Source organism: Ictalurus furcatus, chromosome 8 (assembly GCF_023375685.1).
Source record: "Ictalurus furcatus strain D&B chromosome 8, Billie_1.0, whole genome shotgun sequence".
Classification (NCBI taxonomy): Eukaryota; Metazoa; Chordata; class Actinopteri; order Siluriformes; family Ictaluridae; genus Ictalurus; species Ictalurus furcatus.
In genome coordinates, this window is record NC_071262.1 from 17,413,053 (window position 1) to 17,432,558 (window position 19,506).

The 19,506-nt window shown below is 39.4% G+C and overlaps 1 protein-coding gene across 3 annotated transcripts in view; it reads left to right on the forward strand.

The window, feature by feature from the left end:
* Positions 1-19,506, forward strand: part of magi2b (membrane associated guanylate kinase, WW and PDZ domain containing 2b) — a 169,955-nt gene that overhangs the window by 121,769 nt on the left and 28,680 nt on the right. For all 3 annotated transcript variants that reach the window (XM_053631159.1, XM_053631160.1, XM_053631162.1), the window contains 3 exons: positions 1,331-1,839; positions 3,949-4,114; positions 15,184-15,215. In XM_053631159.1, coding sequence (XP_053487134.1) covers positions 1,331-1,839; positions 3,949-4,114; positions 15,184-15,215 — 707 coding nt within the window. The remainder of the gene's footprint in view (positions 1-1,330; positions 1,840-3,948; positions 4,115-15,183; positions 15,216-19,506) is intronic.

Genomic DNA, 19,506 nt, shown 5'->3' on the forward strand with positions numbered 1-19,506 from the left:
TTCTGATACAGATAGTTATACTGAAACCTTAAGTATCAGCTGATGTTGATACCCATCCGATATTGTTTTTTTTTATTTTTAGAAACTAATAACAATAACTAACTAATAACTGAAGCACTTCAACTTTTTTATGTTACTTTTACATTTTACATTTTATTCATTTAGCAGATGCTTTTATCTACAGCGACTTACAAGGAAATACAAGCAAACTTTTACTTTAATCTTAAAAAAATAATGAACAGATTTATATCTATAATAGCAGCCCTCAGTGAAGTAAATAATACAGTCCTTCTGGCTATAATTCAACTGATAGTTTTATATTAATGTGCTTGCTAATATGTAGAGATGCACTGATCTATCGGACAATAATCGGTATCAGCTGATAAAGGCAATTTTCTGTAATGTTTAATTTTGTGCTAGAAAATGAATGTTTGGGAATCTAAAATGTTTTTGTACTGAATTGATATATATATTAAAAATATATATATATATATATATATAACAAAGTTTTTACTGGGCAGTGGTGGCTCAGTGGTTAAAGGCTCTGGGTTACTAATCAGAAGGTCAGGAGTTCAAGCCCCAGCACTTCCACTACCACTGTTGGGCCCTTGGGCAATGCACTTAACCCCCAACAGCTCAGTTGTATAAATGACATAGATGTAAGTCACTCTGGATAAGGCATCTGCCATATGTAAATAGGCCATAGGCAAATGCCATAAATGTAAAAATAAAGGGTGCTTAAAACTTTTGCACAGTACTGTACATTAAGAGATAACATGAACTAGCTTGTCTCATGGACGTCCAATAACTGTAATTGTACATTTTTATTAAATTCATTCATTAATAAACCAAAACAGCAAATGTTGGCAAATGGCTGTGGTATAAGAATTCGGACGTGCTGTTATATAAAAAAAAAATAATCCACTTCAGGGTGGTAATGCATCACACCACATTGTTATGGATTATTTTTCTACAACAGCACACCATGTTTTGTTTTATTCCCTGTGTAAAATATGATTTAAAATAGTTGTTTTTGAGCTTCTGCTGCTGTTGAGATGTCTCACCACAGGGGCCAGATGAAGTGATGGAAGCGATGTAGGGAAGGTTCATGCTGAATCATTTATGCTCAGGCAACTTTGCTGAATATATGAAGAGAGAATATATACTTGGACTTACATGACACGATGCACGTCATAATATAAAACCTTGAAGCTGCTTTGAAGAGGGCTTTAAGTGGTACAAATTCTCTGTGAGTGGTGCAATATGTTGAAAGTATGCACTTGTTAGTTATTTAGTTATTTAACCTCAGCCCTTCCTCTTCTGCACCTAGGTGACGTTATCGTCTACATCAACGACATCTGCGTCTTGGGCACCACCCATGCAGACGTGGTCAAGCTTTTTCAGTCGGTGCCCATCGGCCAGAGCGTGACCCTCGTGCTGTGCCGAGGCTACCCACTGCCCTATGACCCCGAGGAGCCGTCGGCCAGCTCGACGGTGCCCCCTCTGGGCCTGGTGGACCCCTCGCTCCTGCTTAACGGACGCAGCAGCTACGATAACTACATGGAGTACATGTCTCTGACGGGGCGCCTGCTTCCTGAGCACGGAGACGCTCTATCCCAGGCATCCCATCCCGGAGACACACACCTGGACGGATCGCAGCCGCCGTCCCTCAACACACCGGGGCCTGTACACGACGACGCTGTCTCCATGGCATCGTCGTCCGGGGCAACAGCCAGCGCTCAAGCAGCACCAGAGATTCTGAGCCTCACCATGACCAAAGGAGCTGAGGGTTTCGGGTTCACCATCGCAGACAGTCCGACAGGCCAACGGGTCAAACAGGTGCAAATTTATTCTTATCTAATATGTTTTTTTTATAACATTATATATATATATGTTTTATATATTGTACAATATTTATATATTGTTTTATATATGTATATATTATATATATGTGTTTATTAGTACTTGTTGAATTCTCGATTCTGATTGGTCAAAATGTGTTGAATAATTTTCTATAACAGCAGCTCTGACAATAATTCTGGTTGAGAGGGTTATATTAATTCGTATGGCAGATGGTCCACATACAGGTGCATCTAAAAAAATATTGTAATATCGTGGAAAAGTAATTTTTTTTCCGTAATTTAATTCAAAAAGGGGAACTTTCATATATTCTAGATTCGTTACAAACAAATTGAAATATTTCAAGCCTTTCTTGTTTTAATCTTGATGATTATGGCTTACAGCTCATGGAAATCAAAAATCCGGTATCTCAAAATATTAGAATAAAGAATTTATAATACAGAAATGTCGACCTGAGAAGAGCTCTAATCAGCTAATTAACTCAAAACACCTGCAAAGGTTTCCTGAGCCTTTAATCTCTCAGTCTGGTTCAGTACACACAACCACAATTATGGGGAAAATTAAAGTAAATTTTGCATTTCATTTGGAAATCAAGGTCCCAGAGTCTGGAGGAAGAGTGGAGAGGCACAGAAGCCAAGTTGCTTGAAGTCCAGTGTGAAGAAACTACTATTTGCACCTATTGCAAAGAACTGCTACTTTTATATGGTGTAAATAGAATATAACGCTATTTATTTTCACTTAGTGTAAATAGCCGCTGCCTTCAGATAATGACACCATGTATAACCAATAAAAAGCACGCTGATATGTTTTAACTCTAAACAGAATGATAGAATTGGTCAAAGTGTGGAATTCCCGCACTGTCATCAAATAACCATCGTAGATCAAAATGAATGAGAGAAGTGGTTGTAGTAAACGCAAATGAAAAAAAAGGAAAAAAACGAAAAAGAGGAGAGCGAGGCGTCTTTATTAAGACATGTGCCATCTATTAAAACGTTCTTCAAACGGAGCCAAGAGGAGAATCAGGGTGAAGAATTTGTGGAAGATGACGAACACGCCAACCAGGGACTGGAGGAGGCAGGTGTTAGCAGCGCGGCACAACCCGAGGCTGAGACTAGGTGGAGCAGCTGCACACAGGGGATTTATCAGGTGTCTGACCTGGCGTTGTGGGGGGAAATCAACGAAGACGCTCGCACTGTCCTTATCGATCGTTGACATACTGCCTTTCATAACAGAAGGAGCAAATATAGATACTCAAGCCGTGATGGGGGTTTGGGCGGTAAGGTGCACTCCCTCACTAATGATCTGCTGACATTGTGCCCAGGGGCCTCTGAATTCCTAATCTGGGCCTGATGATGACACGTAAGGGAAACAACCAATGACAATACAGGGGCGGAGACAGGACATAAACCATAACAAAACACACATGTCAAAAGTAAACAAAGTCAATGTCACTGAAAAACCCGGAAGCTCGCACTTCGAGCTTTGGAGCGTGCTGCATGCTCCCGCGCTAGCACGAGGGGAAATCATGACATATATTGTTGTTGTATTCTTTTTATTTTTCATTTTTAATTTGTCTCTTTCGTTTATGTTGCGTCATGTTACATCCGTCAGCAGAGAACAAAATTTCAGTTTCAGATTTCTATCCCCAATTTTCTATCCCCAAGTGCTTGTGTTTAAAGTTAGTGGTCTAGATGTTATTGGAAAACCCTGTCTCAGATGCTTAAACTCTAGAAAAATCTAGCAGCTTCCGAGGTGTGAACTACACGTGGGTGATTTGCGTTATCTTAATGAGGAGCCCAGAAAATCAACTCAAGCAGCTGCATAACCTGTCTCTCTGAATCCACATAACTTTGCCCATGCAAATATTGACATAACTGGATGCCATTTAAAAACTGTCAATCATTCCAGATTCGTACGCTGATTGTTTTTTGTTTTTGTTTATCGAGCTGTTTATTCATCTGATATCCATTTATTAATTCCATCTAATACTGATGTTGAAGCCCATACCAATACTCTGCACATCACTAATTGCCACTTTATTACATGGTGTAGCTGTTTGGAACATTATGTTTTACATGGCTTGTTCAGGTGCTGGAGCCGCAGGGGTGTCCGGGCCTGTGTCAAGGCGATCTGATAGTGGAGATTAACCAGCAGGGGCTGCAGGGCCTCAACCACTCACAGGTGGTGCAGATCCTGAAGGACTGCGCCGTGGGGACCGACGCCACCCTCGTCATCCAGAGAGGAGCAGGAGCAGGTACGAGGACGTCTCTCTTTCTTCTTTTCACATTTAGTCTAAACAGAGTGTTATTACATTCGCATTTGCGTTGTGTTCATTTGTATTCAGGAAAAGTTTTTTGTTTGTTTTTTTGACACCGGGGTAAACACTAAACAGATAATTATCCAGTGCAGTGAGTGCACATATACCAAAATACAATACAAAATAAATAATACATGTTGTATTTTATAAATGTCGACACATTGCAGATAGAAAATCTGTAAAAAGTTTATTGATATTTGTCTGTAGTGCACACTGGAGTTTTGAGATTAGTGTTTGATCTTTTTTTTGTTTCTCACTTCACCTACCCATGTCTTCTTTATTCAGGACTTTAATGCTTTTTTCTTGATTGTGTTATTGAGTGTTGTGCTAAACAGCTTCATGTCCAGCCTGAGGAATGTAACCTAGGGTTCAGCTAAGATCTTTGTACACACACTGTGACATCTGATGTTCTTTTGATGTGAAAATGTTGCCTGAGGAGAGAGCATTTGACTTAGATCACTCCACGTCTGTACATGCACTGACCAGACTGTTGTGTGTGTGTGTGTGTGTGTGTGTGAGTGAGATTGTGGCTGTCTGTAGATATATGGATGCTTGAGTTAAAATTCCATGGCATCATTTCAGACTCATTTGGCTTTGTTCATCCTAAGCCTGTGGGACTGCAGAACGTTCTGGCAGTCAGCATCCACGAACAATGATGTTTAGTGCTAATTCTGAGCCGTGCCAAAATAATCAACTAATATCATGCTCTGAACGCACTTGCTCACTATTACTGATATATCGATATTCCTGCATGCATTTATGATATTCTTGAAATGACCTCCGTCTTGTTAGCACATCTTGTGCTTTTGGTACATTCTGGGTTTAATTGAATGCCTGCAGCGTCAAGCGGTGCAGCCAGGCGATCCAGTCTCACCTGGGTGATTCATATCTGACCTTTCCCTTGAACTCGGACCGAGCAATCATTCCGGAACAGATCGGGAGCAAAACAAGCAGAGTCTGATTTTTTTTTCAATTCCCACCTCGGCTCACGCTGATCTACCAGCACGACCATTACAGCAAATGCTTCACTCATTTCATGCTGCTGTCAGAATGAAGACGCGTTCATTCCACACGCTCCATTCCTGTCTGTATTCTCATTTTTTTCACACCTTCTCTCATCCTCTGTTTATATTACACAAGCCCGTGGCCCTGAAAGACCTCTCTAGTATAAACACACAGTGAGGTTTCAAATAAGCAAGCAAGAGACATCCTGAGTGAATCACGGCTTACTGAGTGCGAGACTATTCAATTCCAGCACCGGCACGCTGCCAAGGTCCCAGCCATGTTCACAGCTCTCTCCTCTCAGTGCTGCGATTAGAGTACAGCTCTCACACTGAGCCACAAGCCACAAACCGACAGCACTCTGCGCCAGTTAGGATGAAGATGTTTAATAAGAGAGGCGGGATAGTTACTTAAGTGAAATAACCCTTGAATTTATTTCATGTAGGTCTAGTTCACCTAAAACAACATGGTGATTTTGAAGGATTGAAACACTTCAGATCTGTACTGTACCTTTTTTCTCTAAGTCTGGCCATTTGCCAATTCCTACCCACTAGCTACGTCTCACCTATGACCTCACAGCTAACAGCTAACAAAACCTTCCTCCAGGACATGTGAACCTCTGCATCTTTTCAAACCACCACTCATGGTACATCACAGAGCAGCTGAACACACTTGGATGAAAGGGCTAGCTGAGTGTGAGAATGTGATTCTCTAGGGTTGCTCTGATTGACAGTGGAGAGAGTAGCACCATCCCACCCGTCCAGAGAGCACAGCCAATTACACTTTGTTGGACTCCCGGCCAGAGATGGCTGTGGCATCGTCGGGATTTGAAGTCTCCTGAAGATAGGGCATTTGCTTTTCTGTTGCACCACTTGGTATCTTTTTATAGCTTTATATTTACTAATTAATATTTATTTATTTATTTATTTATTTATTTATTACTAATTTACTCATTTTATCTTTATTTTTCTGACACTGTCATGTCAGTTGGCTATATTAAACAATTTAATATTAAATATAGAAAAATGTATGACTTTAAAACTTTAGTAGAGATAGATAGATTTTTTCTGTATTTCATATTATATTGTTTAATTTAGCCAACTGACATGACAGTGTCAGAAAAATAAAGATAAAATTAAATAAAGAAAAATTCACAAGTTAATCAAGAAATCCAGATTTTATAAATATGCGCATTGGTAACGCCCCCAAGTGCATTGAAAAAACATGACAAAATGACCTCTAGTGTGTTGCAGAATTCAAGAAAATGTGATGAAGTGCCCTCTAGGGTGCTCTTATGTGTGAGAAAACATGAGGAAGGGAAGTGCCCTCTAGGGTGTTCCTACATGTGAGAAAATGTGATGAAGTACCCTCTAGGGTGCTGCTATGTGCAAGAAAGCTTGATGAAGTGCCCTCTAGGGTGCTGCTATGTGCAAGAACGCTTGATGAAGTGCCTTCTAGGGTGCTGCTATGTGCGAGAAAACATGATGAACTTCCCTCTAGTTTGTTGTTATGTGCAGGTAAATGGGATCAAGTGCCCTCTAGGGTGCTCATACATGTGGGAAAACATGAAGTGCCCTCTAGGGTGCTCCTATGTGTGAGAAAATGTGATGAAGTGCCCTATAGGCTCCACTTCATGCCAACGAATGAGTTGAAATGCCATCTAGGGTGCCCTTCCAGTGGACAATATGTGATGCCGTGCTCTATAAGGTTCCCTTACATGTAAGGACACATGATGAAGTGCCCTTTAGGTGCTGCTGCCCTTTTTATTTTATTTTATTTTTTCGTCCGCACATGCTTCATATGCTGTATATATAACGTAGAATATAGTGGAAACTCAGTTCTATACTATATACTGAATTTATATAGGTCTAAGTAGGAGGAAATAGAATTAATGAACTAAAAGTACATTTGTGCCTCTCAAGATTGACTTTGGTTAAGTGTAAATGTAAGAAGATGTAAGTATCCAGATTAAATACACTCTTTCAAATGCCATCCAATCTAACGGTATAACACGTCTGTTCCAACAACACTGAAGCATCATCTACTCAACATTATTCACAAAACGTGAGGCATGAAAATGCCAGGTGTAAAGGGCTTCTCCATCTCAGCTGTCCACTTGTGCTCGGATCACCCGAGACAGAGATCACTTTGCTTTTGACTTTAAAAAAAGCTGCCTCTGTGTTGTTCTTTGTTGTTCCAGTCTCTTGTCTAGCACTCTGCAGTCTCTCTGTTTGCAGTAGTGCCTTTGTCAGAGCTATTCACAACACTGTTATGAAAGGGCAGGATGATACGTCTGTTCCCCTGACTCCTTGCTGTATCACTTCAGCCGTGGCATTTCAGTGTAGCGGACAGCTCCTCTCAGACCCGCGACATTTCAGTACCTCGGACAACTCCTTTTCCTTCACTCCTCCGGTCTCTGATCTCATCTGAACCGCTCGTCATACCGAGCCTCATGGGAAACATAGACGTCCTCCACATACCCGATGATTCATTGAGCGCCAGTCTGCAGCTTCCATACTTCACACCAGAAAGAAAGGAGGCAGGGAAGACTTACTGACAGTGGTATGAATGAAATCCAGAATCCGGCGTTTTTATTTTAATCGCATTTACCATCAGTGAATAATATGTGTGTTTGTAAATAGGGTTTAAATTGTGTTACAGCCACTAAATAATAAATTAGCAATACTCTGTGACAACATCAAATACAAACACTGATGAATTTTTGAAATATATTCAGTATATAGTGTAAGGCCATCAAGTGCAAACTGTTATCTGTCTTGCTTTGCTTCAGGCTTGAGCTTGTGTTAAGGATCAGGTTTCATTTGACAAGGTGATGCCAATGTCCTGGTCAGATCCTCCTTGTCCATTCCTTGGGATTAATGTTATTATGCCATATCACTTTTATAGATTAAATTCTCAAATTTAATTCAGTCTACTTTTGATGTTATTATTGATGCTATTATTTATTTATTTATTTATTTATTTATTTATTTGTTTATTTGTTTATTTATTTAAATGTTTATCATCTTCTCATTCATATAACATCATAGAAGTGTTTTTTTCTCACTATTTTAAAAATGTGTCCTATTTTTAACAGCCAAGAAAAAAACATACAGTCCACATTTTCTATTCTCTGAATTTTTCTGGGCTTAAAGGCAAATATTTTTGTGCTCTAGACAATAAAGCTGATGATCTAGATATTATTGAGAAACCTCATTTCTCTGTACCACTTACCCTACATGGGGTCACGGAGAACCTGGAGCAAATCCCAGGGATGGGGTGCCAACCCATTGCAGGGCACATTCACACACCCATTCACACACTTCAGACAATTTAGAGATGCCAGTCAGCCTACAGTGCATGTCTATAAACTAGAGGAGGAAACCAGAGTACCAGGAGGAAACCCCAGAAGCAAGGGAGAACATGCAAGCTACGTGCACACAGGGGCGGAAGTGCGAATTGAACCCCCAACCCTAGGAGGTGTGAGGCAAACGTGCTAACCACTAAGCTACCGCCCCCCTCCATCTCAGACATTTCTACATAAACAAACAAATCTGGCAACCACTGAGACATGAACTCCACACGGCTGATTTGCATAATCGGAATGGTGAGCCCAGAAAATCAACGTAAACATTGCGCACTCAGTCTTAATATGAGTAACTTTCCCTGTGTAAATATTAACATAACTTCTGAACTCACAGATTGTTAATACAGCCTCCACAGAGGAGGTGGTTATATAGAATGCCAGATTGGATCATTGCCAGATTGGATCGTTGTTTCTAAAACAATTAATGTTTAAAACCAACCCAGCGGATTACGAGTGATAGTAAATTGCTGGCAAATTACATTGTCCTTAATTAAATCAATCAGCACAAGGTCGCTAGTTTCAAGACGACTGGATTTAAGAATATCCCAGTTTGTGAGACATGACCTGGCACCCTTGGAAGAAATCGATGCTTTTAATCAGTAATGTAGTGGAGTGTTAAATAATGTTTTTAAATTTCACAATTTATTTGCCATATTTTGCACTCCTAGATGTATTGTACATTACTGGAAATTTACTTTTAATTTCCAGTAGGACTATAAGTGGTTTGTATGAGTCATGTCCGATTGTGTCTCAGTTTTGTCGCAAACTAAAAAAACCTTTCAGATACTACTGATTTGTGTCTTAATCCTCTATAGGGATGATATTTCATTCCAGTGTAACACAGTGTATATGTGGATGGGATGTTAATTTAAAAAAAAAACCTCTTGAATCATTAGATATATATATAGGAACTACTGTGTGGTAGTGATGAGACATGAAACAGCGTTATCCTCCTCTTTCAAGTAACAAGTGCCAGTCCTGCCCTTGACAGAACCGACAAAACGGAGTGCATGCCGTCATCTGTTTGGAAATCTCGTCTCAGAACTGAGCTTGTGTTCAGGGACGAGAGGCTCAGTATCTTGGCAGCGGCGTGCATTTGGCATCACGTTCCGCTCTTGGTGGTTCATCCATGCTCCGTCCCGGTCATATAGCTTTCAGTGTAATCCTGTTAGTTTAAGCAGGCATGCAAATGGCTTCCTCTAACCTCTCACACGTGCATGCACACGTACACATATACAAACACACGTGCGTCACACAAACCATATTATTGTTTATATGCATGGACTATGACATGCTTGCTTTTGAAAGACTTGCTCTTCTTGCTCAGCTCACAAATAAAGCCTTGCCACACTGGTTCTGTGCTTGCGTGTGCTTGCATTTTAATTTGTACACAGGTTTTAATTAAATCAGAGAAGCATCTACAAATGTCAGCTGCACACATCTGGCATAATCAGCCAAAGCTCTCTCAGCTCAGAGGATTTATTTGTTTTATATATATATATATAGTTCTAATACACGTTACTCTGCCATCTACTCATTTATGATTCGGCAACATGATGGCTCCAGTCCATTCAACCTCTGTTCTTAAGTCAGATCACCCAACATTTAAAATACGAATATGTACGTTTTATTCTCTGAAATTCTATTTAGTTTCCGTTCGTATTGCAGATGGACGTTATAGTTGCAGTTTAGGTTTTTATTTTGCTTATTGTCAGTTAACGAAAATGTTTTTTCGCTAATAGTTTTAGTTTACGTGATAGTTTTCATTAACGATAATAACCTTGAGGTATTGTTTATTTTTATATTGAAGCCAATCCGATACCTTGAATTCCTTTTGTGTTTCACTCAGATTCTCTACTCTCCAACGGTAATAACGCAGAGCTTCTCTTTGAGCAGTCATAAACTGAGCAATTTTCTTGACAGACATTGATCCTGGGTTTAATGAAATGTTTCCTCAGGTTTGACCAATTACTGAGATCCAAACGTATCAAAATATAGGCAGAGACTTTTAGCTATTCGGTAGTACCAAATTACTACTGAAGACTGTCTTTCATATGAGCAAAACAGCATGTACATTTTGCTCATTAACGCATCACTGAACTTGACAGTTGGAAGTCGGAGCTCTGAATGGCGTCATTTTCGGCCATTTTTGTGCATTTGAGCTGCAAAGTGGGGAAAAAAAAACATGAAGGCCTCCATGTTCGTCTTTTTAGCAACAAATTAGCCAGCTAACTGTGATGAGTGACATATATTTCCCTCCTCAAACAACAAAATGTTTAATGTTATAGACTTAACAAGGAAATCTTTCCGTATGACGATTGAGCTGATCGATCTAAATAAGTGCTACTTTGTTTAGTACCGATGTTGCGAGCAGCCATGTTGATTTGACGTCACTTACTGAACTCAGGGCCTGAGCTCCAGAGCAGGAATTCAGAGTTGAGTGTTTTCTTGTTTTTTTCTAGTCAGAAATTATTTAATTAGCTACGACCTTTAGTCGAATGCAGCATTAGTGTAATGACTATACAATTTGGGGTGTTTCTAACTAAATGTACAAAATACAGGGCATTGTCAATGCAAATTGACTGATTTAGCACTTAGTAAAACTGAAACCCACTTTAGGAACAGTGTGTACGTGCGCCAGTTAATAAATCCGGAGAGCTTGTATTAAATTTTCGGACGCCTGTTTCTATCAATTGATGACAAAATTATAGTATTTACTAAGCCATATTACAGTAGATATTCACTGTGTGTTCACACCTGTGCTGCCAGCAACATTTAAACAGAGAGTGTGAAAAGGGTTTCATTCACACTTACCTTCTCCTCATCTGACTTTACACATGATGTAATTCATGCAATTATTCTTTGTAAATCAGCCGTAGCGCGCGCGCACACAGACACACACGCACACACACACACACTATTGATCTCATTATACATGCAAATTAGCACTTCTTATTTTGAATCTCAATCAATCAGGGCCACAATATATTATTGAACATTAATAATAACAATGAACATTAAAATAGTCAAAGTGTGATTTTTAAATGCTGAACTCTTCTTGGTTGATTGTAAATACATTGGGATTTGGGTGAATAGCACAGACTTTCTCAGTACTCAGTCCTCATGTGCTTTACTCATTTTAATGTTTGCAGGATGAAGTTGCACCTGAACTTTTCCGCTCCAGACCCCATGTGCTATGTTAGCTAGTGAAGTAACGCTAGTGAACAAAATTGTGGTTATTATGCCAACATTATATTTTGTCATCTGTGCTGTTAAATACATTGTTGTCAATATGGCGGTGCAAATTAGGACTCAGATACTGTGAGTTAACGTGAGCTAGGTAATCTGGGATGACAGTAGGACATGAGGGCATTCGTAATTTGCATATTCATGAATATTTATGGTCATATTTATAGAAAGGTGCAGAGATGTTCAGCTTTAAGTAGTTTCTTGCAGTGATACGCTGATCCCCCGTCTTCGCTTTTTAAACAATTTTGACTGATATCAGATACTGAGCCGACACCGACATCGTCTCAGTAACCGAGCGACTCTGTGAAATCTTCTGTTTCTAAATCATGCAGAACATCAGGTGGAGGCGTTTCAGACAATTTGTGTCCTACAGTATGTCCATATGTTAGATCTGTATGATGTCAGTCAACATCAGACGTAACATCCAGTCAAATCCAGTTTTCAGGCCAGATGCTGATACAGTACCGATACTGGCACATCTGTGATTTCTAACATCATAAAATAAAAGCATATTTGTCATCTACATAGATTTTTGAACATACATAGTGCTACTTAGGTTTAAGGATTAAAAATGTGTCCCAAAAGTCTCCATACATAGGGGACTATGTTTTCCAACACCATGTCAGTCATGCCTTCGTCAGCAGATGTTCGTGGACGTCGGTCCGCAACACTTCCCAGTCTTTTTGAAATTGTTAAGAAGTTCGGCGACAGAGACATGTGTGATGTGCTTGCCATGTTTCCTGTTAAAGTCCATCACAACTTTGGGACAGCTTCCCGATCCAGCCAAGAGAATGATTTCAGTATGTTCCTTTTTTTGTCAAAGGTCTTCTTAAAGGCTATCTGAATAATAAAAAAATGATATAATATAAACTAAGTATGAATATTTTTGGAGGATATGTTGCTTGAAAGTGTTATTTTCCCCTATGTATGGAGACTTTGGGGACACTCTGCTTTGTTTCCATTTCAGTTTGTACCAGGGGAAAAAGGTGACCCTGTACTGTACTTTTGTACAGAGTTACTTCTAACTGACTTGAGCTTGTCCATATTTAAACACAGAAACGTCTGTTCACTTTTAAAAATGACCTTAATGCCCTTCAGCACGTGTTACATCTGCTGTCAGTTTTTGATCAAGTAGTGTCTGTACTAAGCCTCACTTCCCAGCGCCACTGAACTGACAGATTTCCTGTCCTGAGGGAGCTGAGAGGACATTTCACACGCAGGGGTTTTATTTTGTCTTTCTGGTGCACACATATCTGTCCATACTGCTCAGCTGCCTCACAGCATCGGCAGTGGACAAAACTCTCCAATTCCCATTCGTTCTGTTTACTCTCTTCATTCTCAGTCACATCATACAGCCTATAGCTCGATTTCTCTGGCTTTTGCTTTATTGAATTCTGATTCTGCTGCATGTATTGGGATTGATTTGCAGTAAATCATTGTAATCTTGAAGAATGCTCTCTCTAAACCTGAAGTTGGGTATGCTCCGTGTGTGATTCAGTAAATCTGTGTATAACAATAGAACTGCTAGGGATGCATTAATACCATTTTTTAGACCAAGTACAAGCATGAGTGCGTGTTTTTTGGTACACTGTGATAGCGATACTCATACTGAAATGAGTACAAAATATTTAGTATTAATCAGTAAGAGGCATCACAGAACATTTTATTAAGCTCTGTTAATGTTCCCATGGTGTATATAGTGTGCATGAAAAGCACACAAGCATGTCCACACACGTGCGCTAGACCGTAAAAAGTAATATGTGGTATTTTCTTTTAAAATTTTTTGTAAAAAAAAGAACATTACTCTGAAATTTAGAGTAATTTTGGAGTCATATGGAAATCATGCAAAATGCACTAAATTAGGCAAGTCCTAATTGGGTATATATATATATATATATATATATATATATATATATATATATATATATATATATATATATATATATATATATATGTATATATATATATATATATATGTATGTATGTACATATATATAATTTCATTTATATTCTTTTTTCATCATAAATTATTCAAAAAGATTTATTCTATTGTGAAGATTTTTATTGTTTTAAAGTTAAAAATACTTATTATTTACTGTTAACAATTTGATATTTTAATTCGATGTAATCATTTTCCAGCAGAGGTTAGGTCTTATGATGTTTGCTATACTATATGGCAAAAAGTTTATGGACACCTGGCCATCACACCCATATGTGCTTGTTTAACATCCCATTCCAGATTACTCACCATTTGCTGTTATAATAACCTCCACTCTCCCGGGAAGGCTTTCCACTAGATTTCTAGATTTTGGAGCATGGCTGTGGGAATTTGTGTCCATTTAGCCACAGCATTAATGAAATCAGGCCCTGATGTCAGTTGAGGAGACCTGGGGTTCAGCTGGTGTTCCAGTTCATCCCAAAGGTGTTCGGTGGGGTTGAGGTCAGGGTTCTGTTCAGGACAATCAAGTTCTTCCACTCCAACCTTGGCCAACCATGTCTTCATGGAGCTCGCATTGTGCTCAGGGGCATGGTCATGCTGGAACAGGTTCGGTTGGTTCCAGTGAAGGGATACTGTAAAGCTACAGCATTCAAAGACATTCTATACAATTATGTGCTTCCAACTTTGTAGCAACAGTTTGTGGAAGAACCACATATGGGTGTGATGGTCAGGTGTCCCTTGTACGTTTGGCCATAAAGTGTAGTTGAATTTTTAATTAAGTGCATTTGCTAAGTACATTAATTAACTTGGATTGAGGAGGGATGCAGGGGGTTGGGTTACACTTCTGTACAGTTGTAAGTACATTTTATTGTCTTTGTTGCACCAGAAGCTCTCGTTGTCAATCACTGATAGTAGCTGATAGTCAAGAACAACATACTGGGTAAGTGGTGTTATTTTTACTCACCAAGCATCGTCTCTAGACATTTCTCTCGCTTAGGCTGCCGTTGGTTACTACGGGGTTCTGCTAGCGCTGAGTTTCATGTTTAAAATGTTTTATCAGGTTTCTTGTATTGTAGGAAGATGCTGTAGCTCCTCTTGATATTTTCACAGAGCACAGTTTGCAGTCTGCTTTGCATTTATTAATTATGAAATACGTCCAGATCACTGTCATTTCATGTCGTCTGTTCATTAGTGCAGAAACGTGCACTAGGCTTGCATCACACAGTATCACATGGCTGTTGGTATTAGAGCCTTTTTAATGAGTATGAAAAAATGAAGCACCAGTATCAGTACCAGTGTATGCCATTAATTACAATCCTGAGCCTGGGCTGAAGTGTAATTATCTCATAAATAAAGTCGACTCATCATCATTTGCTGATGATGGCAGTGACAGTTTGGGAATGGATTGTGATTTCATTCACTTTTTCTCTTCTCTCTTCTCTTTGTTAGGACACTTCTCTTCCTGGGATGGTGCCAAACAGGTAAACAGATCTGAAATATCTACTTCTCAATATCGCCGTCGTCTGAGGTTTGACGTGTAATATTTAGATGTCATGAATAAGTATAGCCATCATACTTCGATGGGAGTAATCAGAAATCAGAACTGGTTTTTGGAGTTGCATCATTTTAAAATGAGCCACTGTCGTGGTGACATGACATATAAATATATCTCTACGAGTCACGTAATTGCACTGGAACACAAATACAGATATTATTCCTTTCCATTCCTATCTGCAGTGACAGTGCTGAAAGATCTGAAAGCCTCATGGGGTAAAGGATCAAATCACATCTTTGTGTAGTATAATAGGATCTGGCTGCCAGTGGAGGTTGGCCTTTAGCACTGATGTAACACTGTCTGCTCTTCCCTGAAGCCTAATCTTACTTTTACCCATTCTCAGAGAGTGGTGAGTGCAGATTTGCATTAAAGTAATATTGCTGCACAACAGGTAAGTCCCAGTCTGTAGCCACAGGATCATCGAGTATCATAAATGGGGAAAGATAAAAGAACAAAGTGACAGAAATCTTAATGCAGTCGCAACGGGTGTTCTGCCAATTCAGCATGTCTCTATGTCCCTATGTTAGAAAACAAAGACCTGTAACTGAAGATGAGGTTTGCACATTTGTGTGTGTGTGTCTGTGTGTGTGTGTGTGTGCGCGTGAGCGTGTGTGTGTGTGTGTGCACTCGCATGTGTGCATAAAGGCAAAACACATTTGTCATGAAGAGAAATGATTCCAGGTCTGACGATTATGCAGATCATTCTCAATTGATATTCCTGCACTCTGTTCCCTAAGATCTCGCTGTTTCATCATGCTGTCATAGAAGGCGAATTGCTTTGCCAGACCATGAACAAGCTTTTGCCAGTGCCGGATCCCGACTGAATCTAAAAACGAGAGCTGTCTCATTGTGATTTTCGGCCCTCATCATGCTGTGATACGGGTTATGGTGTCGTATATTCCAGTATTTTATCATTGACTTCATGATGACTCATCGAGAATCCAAGACTATGCTGCAAAAAAAACAACCTTCTACTATGGATGGAAAAAGTAATTGATTCTTAGATGTCATATTTTTGTTCGTGAAAGATTTTTTACTTGGCATAATCCAATTTTTATGTAGATGTACCAAACACGACACCTTTCAGACATTTGGGTTTCAGATCAAAAGATGAATATGAGAAGAGATTTTAGAATTTCAGGTTTTATTTCCCGGTATTTATATGTTGATATGTTAAACAAAATAAAACATAGCACATTTTGTATCAGACCACCCAATTTGTAGGCGAGCAAAAATATTGGAACATGTGATTGACAGGTGTATCTTGTTACCCGGGGATGTCCTGTTAGATTGATTGTTTAAACAATAAATAGCTCTGAACATGTACTCTTAGTTTTAGCCTTCAGTTTCACCCGTGAAGACTGCATGTGTTGTTAAAAAGGGTAAGCCAACATGAAGACCAGAGAGCTGTCTATGGGAGAAATGCAAGCTGTTGAAGCTGAGAAAAGAGGGGAAATCAATCAGAGGCATTGCTCAAACATTGGGCATAGCCAATACAACAATTTGGGATGTCTTGAGAAAGAAGGAAAACTATGGTGTACTGAGCAACAGACATCAAATGAGTCGGCCAAGGAAAACAACAACAGCTGATGACGGAAACATTGTGAGAGCTGTGAAGAAAAACCCAAAAACAACAGTCAGTGACATCACCAACAACCTCCACAGGGCAGGGGTGAAGGTATCACAATCCACCGTGCAGAAATATAGAGGCTATTCCACAAGATGCTCATCAGCAGTAAGTATCAGAACGCCACATTGAAATTCACAAAGAAATGCAGAGATGAGCCACAAAAGTTCTGGAATCAAGATTAAACTCTACCAAAGTGATGGAAAGGCCACAGTGTGGAGAAAGAAAGGATCTGCTCATGATCCATAACATACAATCTCATCTGTGAAACATGGTGGAGGTAGTGTCATGGCTTGGGCTTGCATGGCTGCTTCTGGAACATGGCTTCTAATCTTTATTGATGATGTAACTCATGATGGTGGCATCAGAATGAATTCAGAAGTTTACAAGAACATTTTGTCTGCCAATTTCAGAGAAATGCATCCAAATGAATCTGGAGGAACTTTATCATGCAGCAAGACAATGATCCAAAACACACTGCCAATTCAACAGACTTTATCAGGGGAAAATGTGAAAGATTTTAGACTGGCCAATCAATCACCAGACCTTAACCCAGTTGAGCAGCATTTCACCTCCTGAAGACGAAACTCAAGGAAGAAAACCCCTGAAACAAACAACAACTGAAAGAAGCTGCAGTAAAATCCTGGAAAAGCATCACAAAAGAAAAATGTTTGGTGATGTCAGTCAGTCGCAGGCTTGATGCAGGTATTGCAAGCAAGGGATGTGCAACCAAATATTAACTGTTATTTACTTCAAGATTTTCCATTCCTATACTTATGCTCGCCTACAAATTGGGTGGTCTGATACAAAAGGTTCTATGTTTTATGTTACCAGTGCACTGATAAAGTATTTTACGTAGATGTACACTTTTACGTGGTGAACACAGATGAGCGGACTGATATACAGTGCAATGTCCCAGTGCAGTTATAGGAAATATAAGCATATATAAAGGGGGCTGCTTCCATTTACTTCCATTTAGTTAGTAAATATTTTTAAAAAGTTATAAATGATACCAAGGATACTAATGATATCTCAGAAATGTGTATCCTGACATACATCATTTATCGTGATCTCAATATTATATCGTCATCATCATCATATCACCTGAATATCTGACTTAAGATAGTGTTCAGATAGTGAATTTATTTCAAATCATTTTAATGGAAATACATTAAAGACTTATTTTTTTTATGACAGATAAAGTTAAACTTAAAATAATAATTTTATTAAAAGTTTAAGATAGAAATGAGAAATTCCCACCCTCCTCTTTGTACAACAAGGATCAGTACAACAAGGATTTTTTTTTTTACCACTTGCTTTTGTGTTAAACAAAAACTAAGCCACTCTTACATTAGGTGCCTAGATTTAGGGGAATCTCGCCTTGGCTGCTTTGGATCTCGGTGTGAGCGGCATTAACAGGCAGACAGACCTGGAGTGAAAAGCTAACAGGTATCCGCTGAGATCCGTCATGCCTGAGGCATCAGACTGTGGCACTGCTGCTCTCCTGCCACACTTCACACACACTCTTTCAGTGCTCAATCCATCTCCCACAGGGACAGCCAGATCTCTCAGAGCAGAGGAACAGAGTGCGAGAGCACAGGAATAATGAACTGGTTCGTCTTTACCATGCACCGAATGCACTCTAGTCAACTTGCTGTCACTTTTACACACACAGAAATGTATATGTGGATATTGTTGTGGCATATTTTACCAACAAACAGAAAGAAAGAAAGAAGGAAAGAAAATTCAGCCTATGTGCATGGGAGGTGATGCAATAACGTGTTATGCCTGTGTTCTGTTGTCTGGAGCTGCTTTGTGTGCACTGCATTTAAATATTAGTGAATCATCTTCCGCCTCACACGCTGGGATTCAGATATTTCAAATTCTGCTCTGCCTACTAGATAAACACAGGTATTGCTCCCAGTAGAGAGAACGCTTCTAAAACACACTGCCAGGCCAAAGTTTTTGAGCAACCAGTATATGCTTGGTCATACGTCAAGCAGTGGGCTCATTTGATTGATTTGAATTTGACTTGAAAATAACCTAGATCTAACTGAGGAAAAAAAATGTGTGTATCTTGATTAAGCACTAATAGCACACAACATCTCTTTCTCTTACAATTGATGCTAGTCTTTTATCTATAGGCTTAACTGGTTTCCCCTCCAACTGCACGGCAATTTAAGCACCATTTAAGTCCAATTTGGATCTAAGAGCAGCCAGTTAATACATCATTAATTACATAACACAAATTAGGTCTTTGCCTGGACACTTTAATAGTCATTCTGTACTTTTGTGGTTTGTCTGTGACGCTAATAGTCATTAACCCTCACACATCTACACCTTTTTTTTTTTTTATACCTAGTTAATAAACATGGCAGTATAGATGTGGTGTTTTACAGCTCAGATAGGTTGATGAAGCATGCAGACCTGATTTTGTCACAGCTCAGTCAGATCATAACTCAAATTCCCAAGATGCAACACTCACTTCTCATGCACGCATGCGCTCACCATCCCCGGAGTTCTGATCAGACACACCTGGCACCAATCACACACACACACTCTCACCGCTAGTACTTAGGGAAGTCATTCA